This window comes from Aquarana catesbeiana, linkage group LG07, assembly GCF_042186555.1.
Source record: "Aquarana catesbeiana isolate 2022-GZ linkage group LG07, ASM4218655v1, whole genome shotgun sequence".
Lineage (NCBI taxonomy): Eukaryota > Metazoa > Chordata > Amphibia > Anura > Ranidae > Aquarana > Aquarana catesbeiana.
Genome location: NC_133330.1, coordinates 160,880,048 through 160,900,652, shown reverse-complemented (window position 1 = coordinate 160,900,652; position 20,605 = coordinate 160,880,048). Strand labels below are relative to the sequence as shown.

At 44.8% G+C, this 20,605-nt stretch overlaps 1 protein-coding gene across 4 annotated transcripts in view; it reads left to right on the top strand.

Annotated features, from left to right (window-relative positions):
* SLC25A38 (solute carrier family 25 member 38) overlaps positions 1-20,605 on the top strand; it is a 95,516-nt gene that overhangs the window by 5,205 nt on the left and 69,706 nt on the right. For all 4 annotated transcript variants that reach the window (XR_012235299.1, XM_073592807.1, XM_073592808.1 and 1 more), the window contains exons 2-3: positions 5,304-5,385; positions 15,670-15,849. Coding sequence is in view for 3 of the 4 variants with exons in the window: in XM_073592807.1 (XP_073448908.1) it covers positions 5,304-5,385; positions 15,670-15,849 (262 nt within the window). In the remaining variant the exon portion in view is untranslated. The remainder of the gene's footprint in view (positions 1-5,303; positions 5,386-15,669; positions 15,850-20,605) is intronic.

Here is a 20,605-nt window from a genome sequence, read left to right as displayed (position 1 = left end):
ACCTGGAAGTCCAGGTTTCCAGAGCCAGATGCACTGCCCGAATCTCTAGGATGTTGATGGGCATGGCTCTTTCAGTTTTTGACCACTGTCCCTGGACAGTCGTCTTCTCTAGTACTGCTCCCCAGCCTGAAAGGCTGACATCTGTCATTACTACTTTCCAGATAATTGGTCTGAAGGACCTTCCTTTCAGCAGATTCTGGGTTAGTAACAACCAACTGAGGCTTTGGGACACTCTTGGGGACAGCCGTATTGCCAAGTCCAAATCTTGGATCGTTTCGTTCCTAGCAGACAGAATACTGTTTTGCAATAGTCTCGAATGGAACTGGGCATAGGGAACTGCTTCTAATGAAGCTACCATCTTTCCTAACAACCTCATGCAAAGGCCAATTGAGGGATAACCTTTCGACCTGACCATCCGCACCAGCTCTCGTATGCAGCTGATCTTTGCCGAAGGCAAGAACACCCTTTTCTGGGCTGTGTCTATGATCAGGCCCAAATACTCCAGGCTTCTTAATGGTTTTAAGGAAGATTTCTCTAGGTTGACGATCCAACCCAGACTTTCCAGGTAACTGGTTGTAATGCGTACACTTTGCTCCAAGTGAGCCACTGACTGGTCTATTAGCAGTAGATCGTCTTTGTACGCCAAGACTGTTATGCCCTGTGCCCTTAACCTGGCTAGAGGTGGGGCTAGTACTTTTGTGAATACCCGGGGTGCTGTGGCTAGCCCAAAGGGCAAGGCCACAAACTTAAAGTGCTGCTGTTCTCCTTCGAATCGCAGAAACCTTTTGGTGAGTGAGAAATATAGGGACATGCAGATATGCATCCCTGATGTCGATGGACGCCAGAAGTTCTCCTCCTCCTTGTAGGATGGAGAACACTGACCTGATCGACTCCATGCAAAAGGAGCGGATTTTCAGGAACTGATTTAGTTTCCTTAGATCTAGAATTGGTCTGACATCCCCATTTGGTTTTGGTACCGTAAAAAACCCCCAAACCTTGCTCTTCTGTGGGGATCTGTATGATCACCCCCTGAGCCAATAATCGGTCTAATGCTTGAAACAGGGATTGCCTTTTCCCTGGATCCTTGGGAACGTTTGATCTCAGAAAACGAGACGGTGGAAACTCCCGAAATTCTAGTTTGTATCCTAGAGACATCGTGGAGAAAACCCATCTGTCCTAAATTTTCCTTTTGCCAGACTTCTGAGTATTTCAGAAGTCTTCCCCCCTACTCTGGTGAGGGGGGGTGAGGGGGGGGGGGGGTGCTTCTTCATGATAAGGCTTTAATATTCTGCTTTGCAGATTTGCGGCCTTTGTGCCTGGGTCTGACCCTGAGGTTTTCCTCTAGAGTCTGACGGTGCAGGCTGTCGCCACTGCCTAGAGGTGGATGCCCCTGGCGCAGGAGAAAGTTAGTTTAAATGAGGGACGTTTATACTTTCTTTTAACTGGCAAAAGAGTACTCTTTCCACTAGAAATCGTCTGGATGTATTTATCCAAATAGTCCCTCCCCATAAAAGGGAAGCTAGTTGGAAGCTTTCTGCAAGGTGCTTCGGCTGACCAATTTTTTTAACCAAAGGGTTCTACGCATGTGTATTAACACAAATGCAAGGCGGGATGCCTGGTGAATAGAATCTTTCATAGCGTCTATAGCAAAACATAATGCCTTTGGTAGTTTGACCAACTCATGGGCCTGTTGTGCAGGGACCTCCTTAAGAGCCTCTGTGAACTGGTCCTTTAAGGGCTGACAGATGCCTATTGCAGTGACTGCAGGCTGAGTAACGGCCCCTGCCAAGGAAAAAAGAGGATTTTAACAGGAATTCCAACTTTTTATCTGTCGGATCTTTAAGCATTTGCGAATTGTCTACTGGACAAGTTAAACTCTTATTCACACTGTAAATCGCAACGTCAACTGCTAAAAACTTTTTTTTTTTTTTTTTTTTTTTTTCGTGAATTTTTCCTCCATGGGATAGAGAACTGAGAATCTCTTTGGAGGGAGAAAATGCTTATCCGGATGATCCCATTCAGCAAAAATAAGCTTTTCTAGTAATGCATGCAAAAGCTGTAAAGGTTTCAAAGAACCCAAGGAAGAAACCAGACTTTCAGCTAACTCTGTTAGGGGTAAGATGAAAGTGGAGCGAACCATTTGTACCTCAGATTGTGAAGCTGAATCACCAACTGTTGTTACCTCCGCAGAGGCTTGTTGTTTTTCCTCTCGATCGTCTGAGGGTAATACCTCATCCTGTCCCCACTGTTCCCTTGGTAAAGGGTTTGGAGTGGGAGAGGGGGATCTAGCAGGCTTCCTATCCCCTTGGATGGAGGATGCCTATTAAAGCCGCTAATCTTCCTTCTAAGCCCTGCAGGGCAGAGGAAAATGCATCTTTAGTCACGTATACAGGGGCTGAAGTGTGAAAAGCAGTTGCACCACCAATCAGTTCCAAAGACTCACGCTGGCTTGCCATATCTTGTATCTCTGGAGAGGATGACAGTGTGGAGGCATGACTGGAGTTCCCAGCGCCTGGGGGTGGAACTTTTGGTGCCTTAGTAGTAACCTTGGAAGCCATAGTGCTAAGCAAAAAAAGCAGAGGCATACTATTGCTGAGAAAATAGTACATTCTAAGAAAAAAACAATGGTAGCATAAAGATTAATCTGATGCTAAACCACAATGTCTTTTCCTGTACTGGAAACACCTGTGTACACCCCTCACGTGTTACAGCGCTCCTGTGTCCTGTGGCAGACTCCTCATTCAGCTGCTCTGGTAGACACCTTTTAGTGATAAGAGCGTCAGCCTTATAAGACCTCTCAGGTGTAAGCCTGATTGTCTGTGCGCCGTGTGCTTCCACGAGGACGCTAACTCCGCACATGGCGCCGACTGCCTTAGCCACGCCTCTTCCATCGACCCGCCCTCCTCTTCTTTTCAAAAAGAAAACCTCAGCTCCCGCACGCGCGGACGACACAGCATTTGGGTCTGAGTCGCAGACCCGAAGGAGGAGAGGAGGCTGCAGCTGCCATGCGGCGTTTGTCTTCTCCCTATCTGAGAGAGGCTGGCTTCCTTGCATTAAAGGCAAGTAAAAACATAAAAAAAAAAAAATGTTTAGGAAAGCCGCTCTGCATCCCTTGGGGGGGGTGGGGTTTCGGGTTCTTAACAGTTTCAGGCTTACTAAAATGTTACACTGCTCAAAAGATTACAGGATGTAATGTATCTTTACTGTAAATTTACCCCCACCCCCGCAGGAAAATAAGAACCCCTTCCTGCTGCTAGGACACACCACACTGTTGTAGCTGGACACAGAGCTGCTGAAAGAGTGTGTGTATTCTTACTCCCTCTAGAGGAGACTTTAAGGCATTACAATGTCAATATAAAAGAAAAGGCGTAGGTGGACTTTACAGTTCCTAAGCTTTTCTCTTACCTTTTTCCTTGCTGCAGGATACTGCTGAAAACAGATCCAGACTTCACCCATCACGGCGGGCAGCGTAGTTTAACCTTCACAGACCGGGTCCCTTAATAGGGATTCCACTCCTTTTGGACCTGTATAGCACCCCTCAGGACAACTTTAGGTAATGTAGCAAGACCAAAAAGAGTCCTGGTTCCTAGGGTCCAGCCCTCAAAGAGAAGCGTTACAGGCAAAACCTTGTTCTTCTATGCGAGGCCTGGTTACCATCATGTGGCCTCAGTGGCGTGGATGGATCTGGTTGCGGAGGTTTTTAAATCCAGCATTGATCCCTGGAGCAACTCAGAGCACATCTTCACTCATGACCAACACCAGAGGTACTCCTGGAAGGAGGAGGGGTTATATAGGGGAGTGAACTTCCTGTATTGGGTATACCAGTGTTAACACCTGAAGGTGGCCCATAACCCATTAAGTAATTACTTAAGGCTCTGTGTCCCATGATGTATGATAAAGAAAAAGAGGTAACACCCCCCCCCCCTCTCCGAGTGATCATGTGAGTGATTTGCGGTGTCCGGATGTCACTTCCAGTTCAAATGTCTTCTGGTATTTGCAACAAGGTACAAAGGGGAAAGACTCAGTGATACAAGATGGGTTCACAGTGCTATGGAATTTTCCATTGGTCTTTGTCTTCCTCCAGTGTCCTTGATTATTATGGTGCTTGTGAAACAATTGAGTACTATCCAAGATACTTTTTATTCTATTTTTATTTGCACTCACAGGCAATTTTTCAGGACAAGCTTTCAGGGTATGCCCCCAGCTTCAAGGTCCAAGTAGTACTGCTTGGACCTTGAAAAAGGGACATCCCCGAAAGCTTGTCCTGAAAAATTGTAGGTTAGTGCAAATGAGAAAGTATCACAGACAGTACTCAATTGTTTCTGTCGCAAGTGCACTTCATTTACCATGTCGTCCCCCCCCCAAGCTGCCATTTTCACCTGCTCTCTGAAGCCTTCTGGGATATGCACATCAAATATCCCTGGGTGCATTAGGTTCCATACAGCAGCTTGAAGATGGCAGACTCCGCAGCAGCATGTCATCAGGGAGCTGTGCTGCCTGGAAAAGAAAAGCAGCCGATTGCTGACAATGGTGGCACAGGACATTAGCATGGTGAATCTCAGCAGAACAGCGCTAGCTTTGCTGGTTAGGTGAGTGTGTGGATTGTGCATAACAAGAAATAAGGTAAGAGGGGGGAAAAAAACATATCGAATAAAGCTCCTCTTTAAACTTCAGTTCTCTGTACTTAAAAAAAATAAAGTAATATCAGTGGCTTACCTGGTGCACCTCTTTGCTACCATAAAAAAAAAAGCAAAATAAAATGTTATACATGCAAAATAAGCATTTACTCTTTGGCTACAAACAGCCTATTGAAATTATGCCCTGTACACACTGTCGGATTTTCCGATGGAAAATGTGTGATAGGACCTTGTTGTTGGAAATTCCGACCGTGTGTGGGCTCCATCACACATTTTCCATCGGATTTTCCGACACACAAAGTTTGAGAGCTTGCTATAAAATTTTCCGACAACAAAATCTGTTGTCGGAATTTCCGATCGTGTGTACGCAAATCCGACGCATAAAGTGATGAAAGCTATTGGCTACTGCCCCGTTTTATAGTCCCGACGTACGTGTTTTACGTCACCGCGTTCAGAATGATCTGATTTTCCGACAACTTTGTGTGACCGTGTGTATGCAAGACAAGTTTGAGCCAACATCCGTTGGAAAAAAACCTAGGATTTTGTTGTCGGAATGTCCGATCAATGTCCGACCGTGTGTACGGGGCATTAGAGTGTTCCATAACTGTTGTATTCTTTGTATTCAAATTCACAATATATTGAAGCTGATGATTTGCTTCTCTTTAGGAACCGTGTTGGAATGTTCCAACTCTTTCTCAAAGTAATTCGTAATGAAAACCTATTTGGACTATGGAAAGGACTCTCTCCGGTAAATAACGACTATTATGCTACTGTACTATACACACAATAGGATCAGTTGAGAATTTATTTCCAGACTTTGCACCAAAGCTCACTTGAATTTCCTAGTACCAGGCTGATCACATGTATGTATTAAAGTGTATGTTCAGACACAGCCTTTTATTGGTTTTTGAATAGATTGGGAAGGACTACAACCCCTTTTTTTTTTCCCAGCTCTCCGGGCTCCATTAAAGCAAATTTCCTTTATCGATGATAACATTTTAGCCAGACAAGAAGTGGGGAAATAATCTGCAACAAGGACAGAAGAGGGCAATAATAACTTGGCAGAGGTTGTAGCCTTTACTACTCTGCTGTAGGAGATTTTCCCTCAGTTTTTTTTCAGTTTTTTCAGGTGAAACTGCTTGTCATCAGGACACTAAGTAAGGCCTCTTTCACACGAGGGATCCGTATGTCCGTTTTTCATCCTTCCGTTTTCGGATGAAAAACGGACATACATGTATCCCTATGGAGCGTCGGATGTCAGCGGTGACATGTCCGCTGACATCCGACCCGCTCCGATCCGAAAAGTGTAACGGAGGAAAACCCTACTTTTCCATCCGTTTTCGGATCGGGTGACGACGGACACTACGGTCCGTCATCATCCGATCCCCCATAGGGGAGAGCGGCGCTCTGACAGGTCTGTAGCTGCACAGTGTGCAGCGATGGACCTGTCATCTTTCTGCTCAGCAGGGATCGCTGAGCAAGCGGTGTTCACGGGGCGGATCATCACTGATCTGCCCCGTGTGAAAGAGCCCTAAGGGAAATTCTCTTTAAGCCTAGGTTCACATCTATGTGGTTGTGCTTGATGCGTTTTTCAGGCATGTTTTGCGTTTTCAAACCCTCATTTTTAAGCGTTTTTTTTTCATGCATTTTGTGTGTTTTACGTTTTTTTTTTTTTTTTTGTTTCTCTTTAAACACACTGTATATAGCTGGTTGCTAAGGAGGGGGCCAGGAAGCCGACTGCAACGTCCTTAACAACCAACCGATGAATCAACAGCTGAATGTAAGAAAAAAAAACGCCCCCTCCTAAACCATGCCACACCTTGACGTTTTTTGACAAGACCTTTATTAAAAAAATAGCCACCTGCTGCCATCTTCTTCCTCGCCAATCGGTTACCCGTTTAAAAAAAAAAAAAAAAAAAAAAAAAAAAAAAAAAGCTGCTCCTCTTCTGTGGCTGTCTTCCTTCGTTGTGTTGTCGCCCGCTGTCTGGCATCTTCTATATAGCCATGGGGTGTGGCCATCTGATGACTTCACTCAGAGCCCACCCCTTGTGATGTCACAAGCGGCTTTTTTTTTTTTTTTTTTTTTCGGGTAACAGGCGGCATGGAAGAAGACGGCTTGGGGAGACGACGGCTCTGGGCTATTTTTTTAATAAAGGACTTGTCAAAAACCGGCTCCTTCCCCCATTTTACTTCAAGATTCCGATAAGGCCCCCGCCCGCAGAGCTTCCATCGGCATAGGGGCAAGGTGCTTTGGGGAGAGCAGAGCCCCCTCCATCCAAAGCACCCCCCCCCCCCCCCCCATGTTGAGGGCTGCGGCCTGGTATGCTTTAGGAGGGGGTGCATGCTCGGATAAGGGTCTGTTATGGATTTTGGGGGGAGACCCCACGCTGTTTTTTTTTTTTTCCGCGATTTTCTTAGCAACCAGCTTTATAGTGTTTTAAACAAATAAAAGAAACGCAAAGCACATCAAAAACACAACACTAACATTTCTGGTGCGATTCCATTGAAGTCTATTACATGCAAAATGCGGAAAAAAGTCCCCGACCCTTTCCAAAAACGCAACGGCCGCAAAACGCATAGATGTGAACCTGTACCATAGGAAACCATGGTAAATGGACTGTAGTGCATTTCTGGAAACTTCAAAAAGGCACAGGTATGCACCTCGGGTCACTGAGTGCTGTATAAATTAAAAACCTGAATTATAATCCTCCCACTCTAAAACTAAAACAAAGTAGAACACTTTGACCACTTCAGTACAGGGCATTTTCCCCCCCTTCCTGCCCAGGACAGTTTTCAGCGCTGACACGCTTTGACAATTGCGCGGTCATGCAACACTACTCAAACTAAATTTTTATCATTTCTTCCAACAAATAGAGCTTTCTTTTGGTGGTATTTGATCACCACTGGGATTTTATTTTTTGCTAAACAAACTAATAAAGACCGACTTCTTTTCTGTGATAACATTTTTTCTCCTTCACTGACGGGCACTGATGAGGTGGCATAGATGGGCACTAATAGATTGCACTGATAAGTAGCACTGATGAGGCTTTTAATGATGGACACTGATTGGCACTTTGGGTACTGATTGGCAGATGTGGTGGGCACCTCTGATGGGGGCTGAGCTGATAATCAGTGTGGATATTTTGAGTGCAGACCCCCTTCTGACGGGAGAGCCGCCGTTCGGCTCTCGCTGTCAGCGAGAACCGAGGAAAGACGTTTACCGGCGCTTCCTGGTTGCACACTGTGATCAGCTGTGATTGGTCACAGCTGATCACGTGGTAAAGAGCCTCCATCAGAGGCTCTTTACCTAGATCGGAGTTGCGTTGTGTCAGAGTGACACACCATGCCACCGATTGCCGTACTGCACGCCTCCGCGGCTTATCCTGGACGTCATATCAGGATAACTGAAACTGCTATAGGCCAGGCAGGAAGTGGTTAACCGCCTGTCATATAGACAGATGACAGCGGGCGGGATGCTCTCTTGTGCTGGGATGACGTCATATAGTGCGGGGCACGGTGCGACCTTGATCTCCGTAAAGAGCCGATGACACGGCTCTTTACCCATGTGATCAGCTGTGTCTAATCAGAGCTGGTCACATCTAAACAAGGAAATGCTGGTTATCGACACATTCTTCACCTCACATTTAGAGATTGTGAGGAGAGACGATCAGTGGCATTTCCTCACAGGGGACACTTGTACAGATAATTGGGGCACTAATCATCAGTGCAGCCCCAACACTGCCCATCAGTGCTGCCTTTCAGTGCCGAACAAGACAAGGAATTGGTGGCACGCTGGAACTCCAAATTATCTCGATGTCATCTTTATTGTCAAAAGGGTCAGACAGATACAGGCAATGGTAGACTTTTCACAAGCGATAGCTTGCTTGTTCACAACCCACGTTTCAGTGCCGCCTACCATTGCCCATCAGTGCAGCCTCATCAGCGCACACCAGTGAAGGAGAAAAAATCCCCTGAGGTGAGTCTGATGGACACTTTTTTAAATTGCCTGAAAACTATAAAACACCCATTCTATACTGTTTTATGCAATGGGATGTATTTATTGAAAGAGCATGGCATGATCCCTTTGCAGTTTATCCAATACAGAATACAAATTCAAAATAATATATAATAGCAGGGTCCTGGATCGATGCACTTGGTAAGTAACCCATCTTGGCAAACTGATATTGGGAATGTCATTCCCCCTTTTCAGGGGTCAGTTAATCTTGCCGTATTCTGTGAAATACACAAATCTTATGCTTTCTTTGACAATGGTATATGTGCAGAATGTGTGTACATGTGTTACATTTTTGTATTCCCACACCAGCACGTGGGCAATTTACCAGTTGGCATCCATGCATGTTGAAAATGTATAAACACCTTTTTAAAGATGTAATGCTACTATAATGCATTTTCTCTTAGTCATCTTCCAGGACGGCAGGCCTGAGAGATGAGAGGCTCCTCCCTACAGGAAACACAATCAATCGACAGCTGTTTTAAGTCCCCACCCTTCCCCTTGATCCTCAGTTTTTGATTGTGTTTCTCCCTACACAGCGAAACCGTTTGTTTTTTTCCAAATGACCCGAAGCCTGGGGCTGGTGGTCCCCCCCTGGGAGCCGGACCAAATGCCTGGGAAGGCCTACGGCCACATCACCCTGAAAGTGAAAGGGGGCGCTGCCTGCCCGATCTCGTATGATCTCGGAGGCTAAGCAGGGTCGGGCCTGGTTAGTACCTGATGGGCCTCTGTGTCTGGCCGGATATATTTATCCTTCCTGGGGGGGTTCCCCTATCCTTTCCTCAGGGGGGGCAGCAGAAACTGGAAGAGCCCCCCTGAGAGCTGAAGGCCCCTGGGTACAGTGGTGTCCCCAGAACTTCAGGGGCCTTTTTCCTGTCTCCCCCCCTTACCTGTCCGGGCGTCCGTTCAGACAGGGGTGCTGGCTGTCAGTTCTTTCCAGGGCCCCCAACTCCTGGGCCCCTGGTAGCTCGCGTTGGCTGCTGGGGAGGGCGCCACCTGAACGACCCGCGTTCTTACCCAGGAGGGAAGGCTGAGAGTCAGCAGGAGCAGGCGCCCACATTCTCCTTTCGAGGAGGCACCAGTTCACTACGGTGGATGTCTGCCTAAACCACCTCAGAATGAAATGAGGAACGTACGGCATTGCCCCCCAGGTGTATATACTGACTGGCAGGACACAGCTTAACCGTGCAGCTCCCTACGGGGACAGCAGTTGGGGGGGGCACTTTGGCGGCTATCCTCCTTGCGTGTGGACCAAAGGATGGAAAAGCAAGCCCGGTGGCTGTGGAAAAAGGGGAAGACGACAACAGTGAGTACTTTCCTTTACCTTGGGAATTTAGCTGCAAAGTCCCCAATCCCAGCCAGATGGTTTCTGGGCATTTGAGATAATCTCCCCTGGGGTCTGGATTCAAATAGCCCAGAAGCTTCTGCTAAAAACACCAGCTACAGCTCCCTCTTACATCAGAGATGCTGTATGGTGGACAAGTGGTGCAGAGGAGCGAGTGTGCCTAAACCACCTCAGATGGGAAAGAGGTAGGTAAGGCATTTCTTCCCCTTCCCCCTGTATTTACTGAGTGGTACCGTGCAGGACCTGGGGTCTGCATAACTAAATAGCCCAGAAGCTACTGCTAAAACCACCAGCCACAGCTCCCTCTTACAGCAGAGACACTGTGGTTATCACAACAGTAGGTTGCCAGCCTCTCCCTACATGTCCAGTTGTGGGACATTAGTAGGGATGAATAGAGCGAAGGAGGGGGGCCTGGTAGATAGAAAGAGTTCCTTACAGGCCAGGTATACCACTGAACAATTTATGGATTGTGCAATGGTTGAAGGATTCAGGAGTAAGCTCTCCTGGTCAGCAGGTGCACTAGGTTATATGGCCCTATTAGCCCAGCTGCTAGGAATCTGAAGTCATAAGCTCCAACCTCCCACTCCACCTTTACATTGTGGTTATATTATAGTGCAGGAGGTAAGAAAAACCTTTTTGTTGGTTTGGGCTACAGTCAACTCGGTGACAGATCTAAAGGCGATTTACCATAAATCGCTTCCTATATCCTTTAATTAAGGATTTTCTGTGCAAACATATGCAAGAGCTAGATAGATACGTGATTGCTTGTTTAAGGCCTGCAGGTGGCTATTTTCCTCCAGGCTAAATTGGTGACCACCTTTTCTAGAGACTGTCCTAAATTGGTCTCTAGGGCTGGGCTCATTAAGACTTTAGTTTCTGATCAGCCCCACCTGTGTGTTAGCTGGCCAGCGTTTGCTCAGTCTACGGAGGTAAGGTAGGACAACAGCTACTATAGTAAGGTGTCCAACCATTTTAGGATTTGTTCCTTCACTGGGGGTGAAGTGTTAGTATCTACAGCCCAGGCTATGCCTAGGGATCAAATTGCTTGTTTGGTTATTTCATAAAGGGATACACCCTGAATCCTCCTTGGTTGCACACCAGTAGACCTCAGTAGTGAAGGTTTGTCCTTGCTGGGATGTTTTGTGGCACAGCAGAAATACACATTGAGATATGTGACATTTCTGCTCATAAGGGGTATATTGCTGTACATCAGAAATGCACTGCACTGAAGCTTGGTTGTTGTCTGTTTATATCCTAAAGGTACTGCCTTATTTGGCTACAGATCAGAAAAATACAACAGGGAAGGTGGTCTGTACTTTCTGGTCTTGTGACGCATGGCGGAAATGCACATCATTGAGTCTTGTGACACCTCTGCTCATATTTGTTATATTGCTGCACATCAGACATACTCAAAATTGAGTTCTGTCTGGGGTTTTTTGTGTCCTTATTGTGCCTTATTGGTTGCTTATTAGAAAGGCAGTAGTGAAGATTGATGGTCCTGAATTGTTGGGAAATACAAACTGAACCTGTGCCAGGGGTAGTTTGGTACTGCCTTTGGTAATCGGTGCAGCCCTGCAAAGTGGTGTCGGGCTGACCGTGCTATTAACGGCAAAGGCTGCCGATTTTAGGCATGCGATTTGACATGTTGAGTCACATGCCAAATCCCTTCAATATGGATGTGCTATCTCTATTCAGATTGTTATATTGTTGCACATCAGATATATACAAGATTGAAGGTTGTCTGTCCTTTTTATGTCTTACATTTACTGCCTTATTGGCTGCATATCAGAAGGGACACAGCAGTGAGGTTGCTTGTCCTTTTCTGATTTGTTTTTGCTGCCTCAGCAGGGAGACACATTGAGGGTGGTGGCGTCTCTGCTCAGTATTGGTATAGTACTACACATCAGACATACACAAAGATTGAAGATTGTTTGTGTCCTGTATGTTCTATATTTACTGCCTTTATCGGCTGCATATCAGAAAGGCACAGCAGTGAGGGGTGTCTTTTCTGTTTCTCATTGTTCTACCTTGCTGCTTCTTAAGGATACACAGCAGGGGGTTGTTGGCTGCACGCCTCCAGGGAGATACAGCATTGGGGACCCCTCGCTTGTTCAACCTGAAAATTGCAAGTTACCTGCGACCTGTGTAATCTTGAGGTCTGTGGATCCAGAAAGCAGGGTCTGCTTGGTGGCGCTGCGACCTGGAATTGCACAGACACGAATGGTTCCCATTGGAAGCCATAATGTATGACTTTTCTCTTGCGTTTTTGCGGTTGCAGGTTGGGTCGCACAGGTGTGGGAGCCCTAAGTTTTATCTGTCCCTTCTGGTTGAGGTTTTGCTACACAACAAGAATAGACATCATGGAGTTATTGCCTTACTTTGCAACACTCCAGAAAGATCGCAGCTAGGAAGGCTGTCTGTTTTTATGTGGCTGCACAGCAGAAATACTCAACATTGACGCTTGTTGGTGCTTTCTGTTTCAGATTCCCTTACCTTACTGCACTTCAGAAAAACACAATGCTGCAGGTTGCTTGGGTCCTTTCTGTGTTGGTTCTATGTGACTGCACTACAGAACTGCATAACAGAAAAGATATTGTCTTGTGTGCCATATTGATCTTATAACTGTATTTGGTGGTTCCTCAGAAATACGCAACATAGAAGTTTGGGTCTTTCTGTCTTATATTTATGGCCCTGTTTTGCTGTACATCAGTAAAACTCCACCGTAAACAGGACTCCCGTCCTTTATGTATGTATATATATATATATATATATATATATATACATAATCAGTTATGACCTAGCTAGCTGCACTTCAGAAACATGCAGCATTTAGGGTCGGTTCACACTGAGGCAGCACGACCTACAGCGCGACTGCCTCAGGCGACCCAGGACACGACTCGGCGGCGACTTGCGAAACGACTTCTGTATAGAAGTCAATGCAAGTCACCCCCAAAGTCGTACAGGAACCTTTTTCTAAGTCGGAGTGACTTGCATCGCGCCGATTAGAATGGTTCCATTGCACAGAACAGGACGCTACTTGTCAGGTGACTAGGTTGCCTGACAAGTCGTCCAAGTGTGAACCAAGGCTGAGGGTTTGCGTGTGTCTTAATGTTTTTTCATATTGGCTACACATCAGAAAACCAGACTGTGAGGACTGTTTGTCTACATTGAAGTTCAGATTTGGGTCTCTCCCATATTTGATATGTTGGTTTAGCTAGCCACACTCGGATACACATTATTGTCTATGCTTGTGTCCTTTCTGTCTAAATCTATTGTGCTGGGTCCACAATCTATGATCTTTTTTAATTTGTGATATTAATAATGCATGTATCACCTTTTGTATTTCAGCCCTCTTTTCCGTGGAGGGGCCTGGAGTTTTGCCTGCAGACGTCACATGTCAGAAAGCCTCAGCCCCTTACATTCAGGAATGCTGGAACCATTTCCTAGGGTTGAAGCCCAGTAGGGTTATAGGACACTGGAGGAAGGCGATAAAGAATCACCCTGCTTAGTAAGAACTTGGGAAGTTCTGTTCAGAGGAGTATTATGACCTGAAGATGAAGTATAAAGATGTATACCCGACCAAATGGGTTACGGCTCGGTGCATGGCCTTCATCTCACCCTTCTAGCAGAACTAGATGTAGCAGTATAAGTGTTATACTCCTGCTATGAACTTTATTCTCCTGAAGTAGGCACTCAGGCGTAAGTAAAGCCACAGAGTGGGCATGCCTTAAACCCAGGGATCAAGCCTTGGTTAATCTATTACCCTTAAGTAGGCTTCCCTTTAGTCTTTGCTGATGTAAAGATAAAAATGAACAAAAAAGGTTGTTTGTTAGGGGCCCACCTTTTTTTGCAGTTTTAATTCCCTGAACAGGGTAGTGTTAAGACAGGCCCTCTTAGTGATCAATGAGTGTCCTTGTCTTACAACACAGGTCTCTGATTAATCTTTAGGGGTTCTAAGTAGCACCTACAGGCACAATAGGCCATGGTTGTTAGATGTGTGACAGGCAACATTGCTAACCTACAAGTTTAACATGTTTTCTGATTCCATCTTTAAGAGCCCACTCCACCTAGGTCCTGCATCCGAAGCGGAGAAGGCAGGGATATCGGTGGAGTAGACCTGCAGACCAGCCGCATGATCCAGCTATAATACCTTCATCAAGCATATGGAGTGGAGGTAAAACTCACTGCAGAACCAAGGTCCGCCAAGAGGGCCTTGCAGTGGTCCCACCCTAAGGTAGGCCTGAGGTACTTGATTATGCTCTCAGGTGTGCCGTCCTGGAAGATGACTAAGAGAAAATTGACAGTTACTTACCGGTAACTGTTTTTCTAGGATATCTTCCAGGACGGCAGGCCTACTTCCCGCCCGTTGGAGGAGGGAAAATGGTAGAACACTAGAAGGTGAGTACCTATAAGGAGTGATTTCCCTTGTGAACCAGGTTCAGGAGTTACTTCTCTACAAACTGAGGATCAAGGGGAAGGGTGGGAACTTAAAACAGCTGTCGATTGTGTTTCCTGTAGGGAGGAGCCTCTCATCTCTCAGGCCTGCCGTCCTGGAAGATATCCTAGAAAAACAGTTACCAGTAAGTAACTGTCAATTTTTCAATTCATGTATCATAAAAACACATTTCTGATCAACATTTCTGTTGTAACATTAAATCTTATAAGGGAACACATGAGGGGAAGAGTTAGTATACTAAATTCTTTTTATTTTGCAGATTGAGTTTACCTTCAAAGTAGTCAAAAATAAACAACATTTAATATCATCTTAAATATAAAATAGAAAAGGAGCTTTTGCTGTTTTAGTATTCTCAAACTGGAGCTGTTCTACGCACTATTTTTCTACCACCAGGTGTCCCCAGTGTTCTAAGTTATTGACAGCCAGCATCACTGACTCTGAGCCTAGGCTAACAAAAACCCAACCCTAATCTGTGAATTGAGAGTGAAGGAGAAACAGCACAGTGTTCAGCTCCTCTTTCTGTCACTCTTTCTCCTGTCACCATGCCCCTTGTCAGCACGTGTTGGCATCTTGTGCTGCTTCATCTGCTCCCATTCTGAGCTATGCTTTACAGAACTTATACGGACTACAATTTATGATATATTAATAAACACAGCTACATTAATTTGTGCCTTTAAATCTATCTGGAGTTCAACTTTAAAAAGCAACTGTACCCTTTGGACCAATTTGTCCTTTAATCAACTCAACCAACCCATGAGGGAAACCCACCAGCTCAAATATTTACCTTTCTCTTCAATCCAGTAATCATTGTGTGTGTGTGTGTACCTGCCCATCTCTGCACAGTGTGCATACATGCCGCCACCCCCCTTCCATCCTATATATTCCTATGGCTAAACCATACCTGTAAATGCCATCAAGAGTACCGCTTACTAATAGGAATGAATAGGGTTGCTGCACACATTTGCACCAAGAGTAAGACACGGCAGGGATGCTTTTGTTGTAAAGACTATGCAGTAGCTAGCAGGGCCACAAAGTGAATATTGCTGGATCAAGAGGGAAGGCATTTGAGCATATGGACTGCAGTCAAAGTGGTGGGGAGAAATTTATTAAAGGACAATTGTATCAAAGGTAAAATTATTCCAAAATCCTTATAATTTGAATGTGTAATACATTGATGGGTTGGAAGATGTTTTAATATTTCCTTTGTTTGTTCCTGCAGTCAGTTCTACGATGTATTCCCGGAGTTGGTATTTACTTTAGTACCCTCTATTTGCTGAAACAACAGCTTTTCTCTGGTAAGGAGATCCGCCCTCTGGAATCAGTTTTTTTGGGAGCAGGATCAAGAACTGTGGCAGGAGTTTGCATGTTACCCTTCACAGTCATAAAGACACGTTATGAGGTGAGTTGCAAGTTGCACTAATTGATTCTCGTGCAACTGATGGCCCAGGCTATAGGGTTCTTTGCTAAGACATGAGAGTCTTGTGTAGACACTTTGCTTTCCCTGTGAGGGTGCATTACATAATTAGGTTAAAGTTCTCCAAATTGACAAAGTCCAAACCCTATCCTCTGAAAGCCTTTCTTGGCAAGGTCTGCACTCACCTGCAGACAGTGGTCAAATGATGCTTGTTGATGTTTGCAGACATCTGGCTCTGTATAATTTTATGATGGTTGGATACAGGATTTGGTATTGAGAGAATGCAAGATTTTCTGTCTTCCATCAACCCAACAGCTTTAATCTCCCTCTTGCAGAGAGCCACTGCTCTGTTCCAAACAGTATAGGAGCTTGTCTAAAGAGTGGCAGTATTTCACCGACCTCCGTATAAAGGTTACCAAGCTTTTAATTCACACCTGGTTACAGTACCCAGGTGGGACAGTTATATTAACCTCATTTTGGACCTCAATGCCTTTGTACTAGAAGGTTTTGTATAGGTTAACTCAGTTGTGCCTTCTATGAAACTGAGTTTTTGGCTTCTGTAGATACGCCTATCTTCATTTCCTAATGCCGTGTACACATGGGCGGACTTTTCAGCATCAAACGTCCGACTGTCTTTTCGACGGAGTTACGACGGACGTTCGAACGACCGGACTTGTCCACACATGAAGTCCATTGGTATGAACGTACGAAGGGACTAGAATAAGGAAGTTTATAGCCAGTAGCCAATAGCTGTCCTTGTGTCCTTTTTTTTTTTTTTTTTGTCCGTCGGACTAGCATACAGACGAGCGGATTTTTCGACCGGACTCGAGTCCGTCCGAAAGATTTGAAACATGTTCCACATCTAAAGTCCGTCTGATTTTCGACAGAAAAAGTCAGCTGAAGGTCCGATGAAGCACACACATGGTCAGATTGTCCGACGGTTTTGTGCCGTCGGACCAGTCCGGTGAAAAAGTCCGCCCGTGTGTACGCGGCTTTACAATGGAATTTACTTGTTCAATCAATTTACAGCAGGTAGGGGGATGTTGGGAAAACCAGTACTTTGCTATTAATTTCCAGGCAAGGTATAGAAGCTGGGTAGGTGCTATATAATCAGGGGGGTATACAGTTCCTCATGCAGTGCCCCAAGGAGATATATCAGTGGATAAAATGGGACTTGTACTGTAAACATCTGGTCAATAACGGTAATCGCATCCTTTCAATATATTACTAGTTTTAGAACACCTTCATAGCATGTGTAGCAGGTCTCCATCTTCAGTATTACTATTGGGCTGTTCCGTCTGCCCTAAGCAAAATGTTGTACCGGCGTTCGGTAAGGCCGGTGCAAAATAAAAAGTTGTATTTAATGCTGTTTACTCTAATATAGAACCTACAATTTTTTTCTGCTGGTGCATGTATTTGTTTAAGGGCTGGTTCTCTTTGTTTTTTTTTTTTTTTTTTTCAATTACAATTTAACAAAAACTTTATGAACAAAATGTAGGCCTCATGCGCACTGGACGTTATAGCGTTATAAAAACACCAGTAGCTTTGCAGTGAGTTTTGTGGCGTTAGCGTTTTTTAAGAGTTGTTCTTTTTTTTCAATGGGATCAAAAACTAGAAAAACCGCTGGCGAGCCATGTTTTTGAACGTTTATCTGCTTTTTTTGACGTTAGAGCGTTTTTACAGCTGAAAAACACCTCTCGGGAACCCACTAGTTTTTGGTATTTTTTTACAGCCAAAAAACGCCCCAGCCAAAACAGTTGATAACATCCTATGTGTGCATGGACACAAAGGATGACATGCTGGAGAGTTTGACTGTAGAAAAAAACGTATGAAGCCAAAAAACAGCATCTGTAAAAACATCCCGTGTGCATGAGGCCTGAAAGTCTGTCTAAAGACATTCCAGATGTAAACATTAGATTTTAAACAAGATAGCTCTTTACAGTTAACCTCAGATGTTACTAGAAGCGCCACAAAACTGTAATAGTCTGCATTCACAGTAAATGTAGGCTGCTTTGCCCATATCATATGCAAAACCTGACACAGATGTGTCAAGGTGGTGTTCGTCCTGACAGCTAAAACTCCGGTGCTTTCAATGCGTGCCTTGCTGCCCAATAGCAATGTGCAAGAGGCATAAGGCTCCATGCATACTGGCTTAAAAATCGCTGTGTCTACAGGAGTTTTGTTTTTTTCCTGTACAAGTAGCTCATTGTTGTCCTATGTGTCCATGCACATTAGGACGATTGGAGGTATATTTCAAGCTCAGCAATTGGAGCTTTCTGGCAGAAAAAAATGCTAAACTCACCTAAACTGTGTACAAAAACACTTGTGAGCATTTTTTTCTGCCAAGGGAGCTGTGTTTTTTTTTTTTTTTTTTTTTTTATATAAGCCCAGCGTGCATGGTGCCTTAGCATTGATAATGACTGCACGTTTGATTTCTTTTAGCTGTCTGTCTGCAAAGTTTGCAACCTGCCAAAAGATTTTGCCTATAGATTGCATAACTGATTTTAAATCTGTAGTAAATGTATTGATATTTTAAGGATTTTGATGTGTTCATTTATCATTTGTCAGTTTGGTGAGACTCTTTAATTTCACAATATAATGTGAGTGTATTATTTTATAATGCCTTAAGAAGGTAGGGAAGCAGAGGCAAATATTCTACTTGGGTGATTTGAGTACTACCTGGTTACATAAAAACAAATCCTCACTTGCGTACTTGTGATAAATACATTTGCAGTAAGCAATTAAACCAATTTTGCAATAAACAATTGAAAAAAACAGATTATGTGAAATAAAGAATGAATAAATACTTAAACGTGTCATTCATAAATTAGTCCATATCCTTGTATCTTCATACATGCAGAATGTGATGATCAATCATCAATTTTTAAAGTGCCAAGTGCTGTCTCTTTAAATAAAGTGCAAATCGTGCACCCCTTTAGTGTCCCCACTCTCACTGACTGGTGTGGACCCCTATACAGAACTTGTAGTCCTCCTTGCTGTTTATTAGCTGCACAATTCTGGCTAAAATAAGAATCCACATTTTTTTTTTTTTTTTTTGCTTAACCACTTCCCGCCTGGCCTACAGCAGATTGAGGGCCGGGCGATGGTTCAGTTATCCTGACTGGGCATCATATGACGTCCAGCAGGATAACATTCCGCCGTGGGGGCGCGCATCGCGGCGATTGGTGGAGCGGTGTGTCAGTCTGACACACCGCTCCACCGATCTTGGTAAAGAGCCTCCGGCGGAGGCTCTTTATTTGTTTAGCAAAAAAAAAGACCGAAAATTTTGAAAAAAATAAGTTTTGCTTTTATTTCTGTTAAAAAATTCTGTAAATAAGTAAGTTTTCTCTTTCACTGATGGGCACTGATAAAGCGGCACCGATGAGGTGGCACTGATATGCAGCACTGATGGGCATTGATAGGCGGTACTGATGGGCACTCATGGTGGGCACTGATAGGCTGCAAAGATGGGTTATTATGGGCGGCACTGCTACGTGGCACTGATACGCGGCACTAATAGGCATCCCTGGTGGCACTGGCAGTGGTAGGCATTGGAGTGGGCACTGATTGGCAGCTGCCTAGGCATTGATTGGCAGCTGCCTGGGCACAGATTGGTATTTCCCTGGGGGTCTAGGGGGCATACCTGGTGGTCCAGTGTGGATGGCTTCCCTGGTGGTCCTGGGTGGAATCCGAGGGGGGACTGTGCTAATAAACAATCAGCACAAACCCCCCCCCGTTAAGAGAGCAGCCTATCGGCTCTCCTCTACTCACGTCTGTCAGACGCGAGTGAGGAAAAGCCGATCATCGGCTCTTCCTATTTACATCGTGATCAGCCGTGATTGGACACGGCTGATCACGTGGTAAAGAGTCTCCGTCAGAAATGTTTACAATGTTTCTCTTTATCTCCCATGTTGAGATAAACTTGGCAGGCTGCCTGGATTTTTTTTTTTGTCAGCTGTCAGAAGTGAGAAGAGAACTTTCTGCACTTGTTACATAGAATCAGGAAATGCTGTTTTAAGATCGGGAGGGAAGTAGAATCGTGATTTTGATTCTTTAACAATTAATCGTGCAGCTCTACTGGTTATATTCCTCAGTGGTGTGCCATAGTGCAGTATTTTTACTCCTAGGCGGTCATAAAAAGGATGACAAAAAAGATCTAAATAGCATAATTCAGTTTTATCTAAATAATTGGCAAAGTTAAAAGTAGTTACAAGTAAGTACAAGTAAAAGGCGCAAAAAGTCTAAAACAATATATATCCTATGTCAGTTTGTGCATATAACAATGTTCACAGTCACTGTAGCAGTTAGAGGGGAAGGTCCATAGGTATTTTAAATGGAATTTCCTTAGTTGGTATAAGGGGGAGGGGAGAGGGAGGAGGAAAAGAGGGAGTTGGGGATGATCCGCTCTCAGGGCTGCCATCGCTGGGGAACAGTGACCATGTTCCCAAAAAACTGGAAAGGAAAGAGAAGAGGCGCCTCTGGGTGCAGATTTTTAACAAATTTTAATATACAGTAAGTATTCCATATAATGAACTCACATTTTGTAGTTAAAAAGAAGGCATTAGATAGTGTCCCAAAAATATGGGGCTGTCCTCAGTGGAGCCGCTCCCTTCGTGTTAGTTCTTAGGCGTTTTCTCGTGTGCAGCTGGGTGATGTTCTGCTGGCTGTAGTGGAGTCTCTCAGCTGTATGATGTATCCGATGTTTTCGGTACCGTTGGAGGGTGCTCGGCCGCCCGCTGTG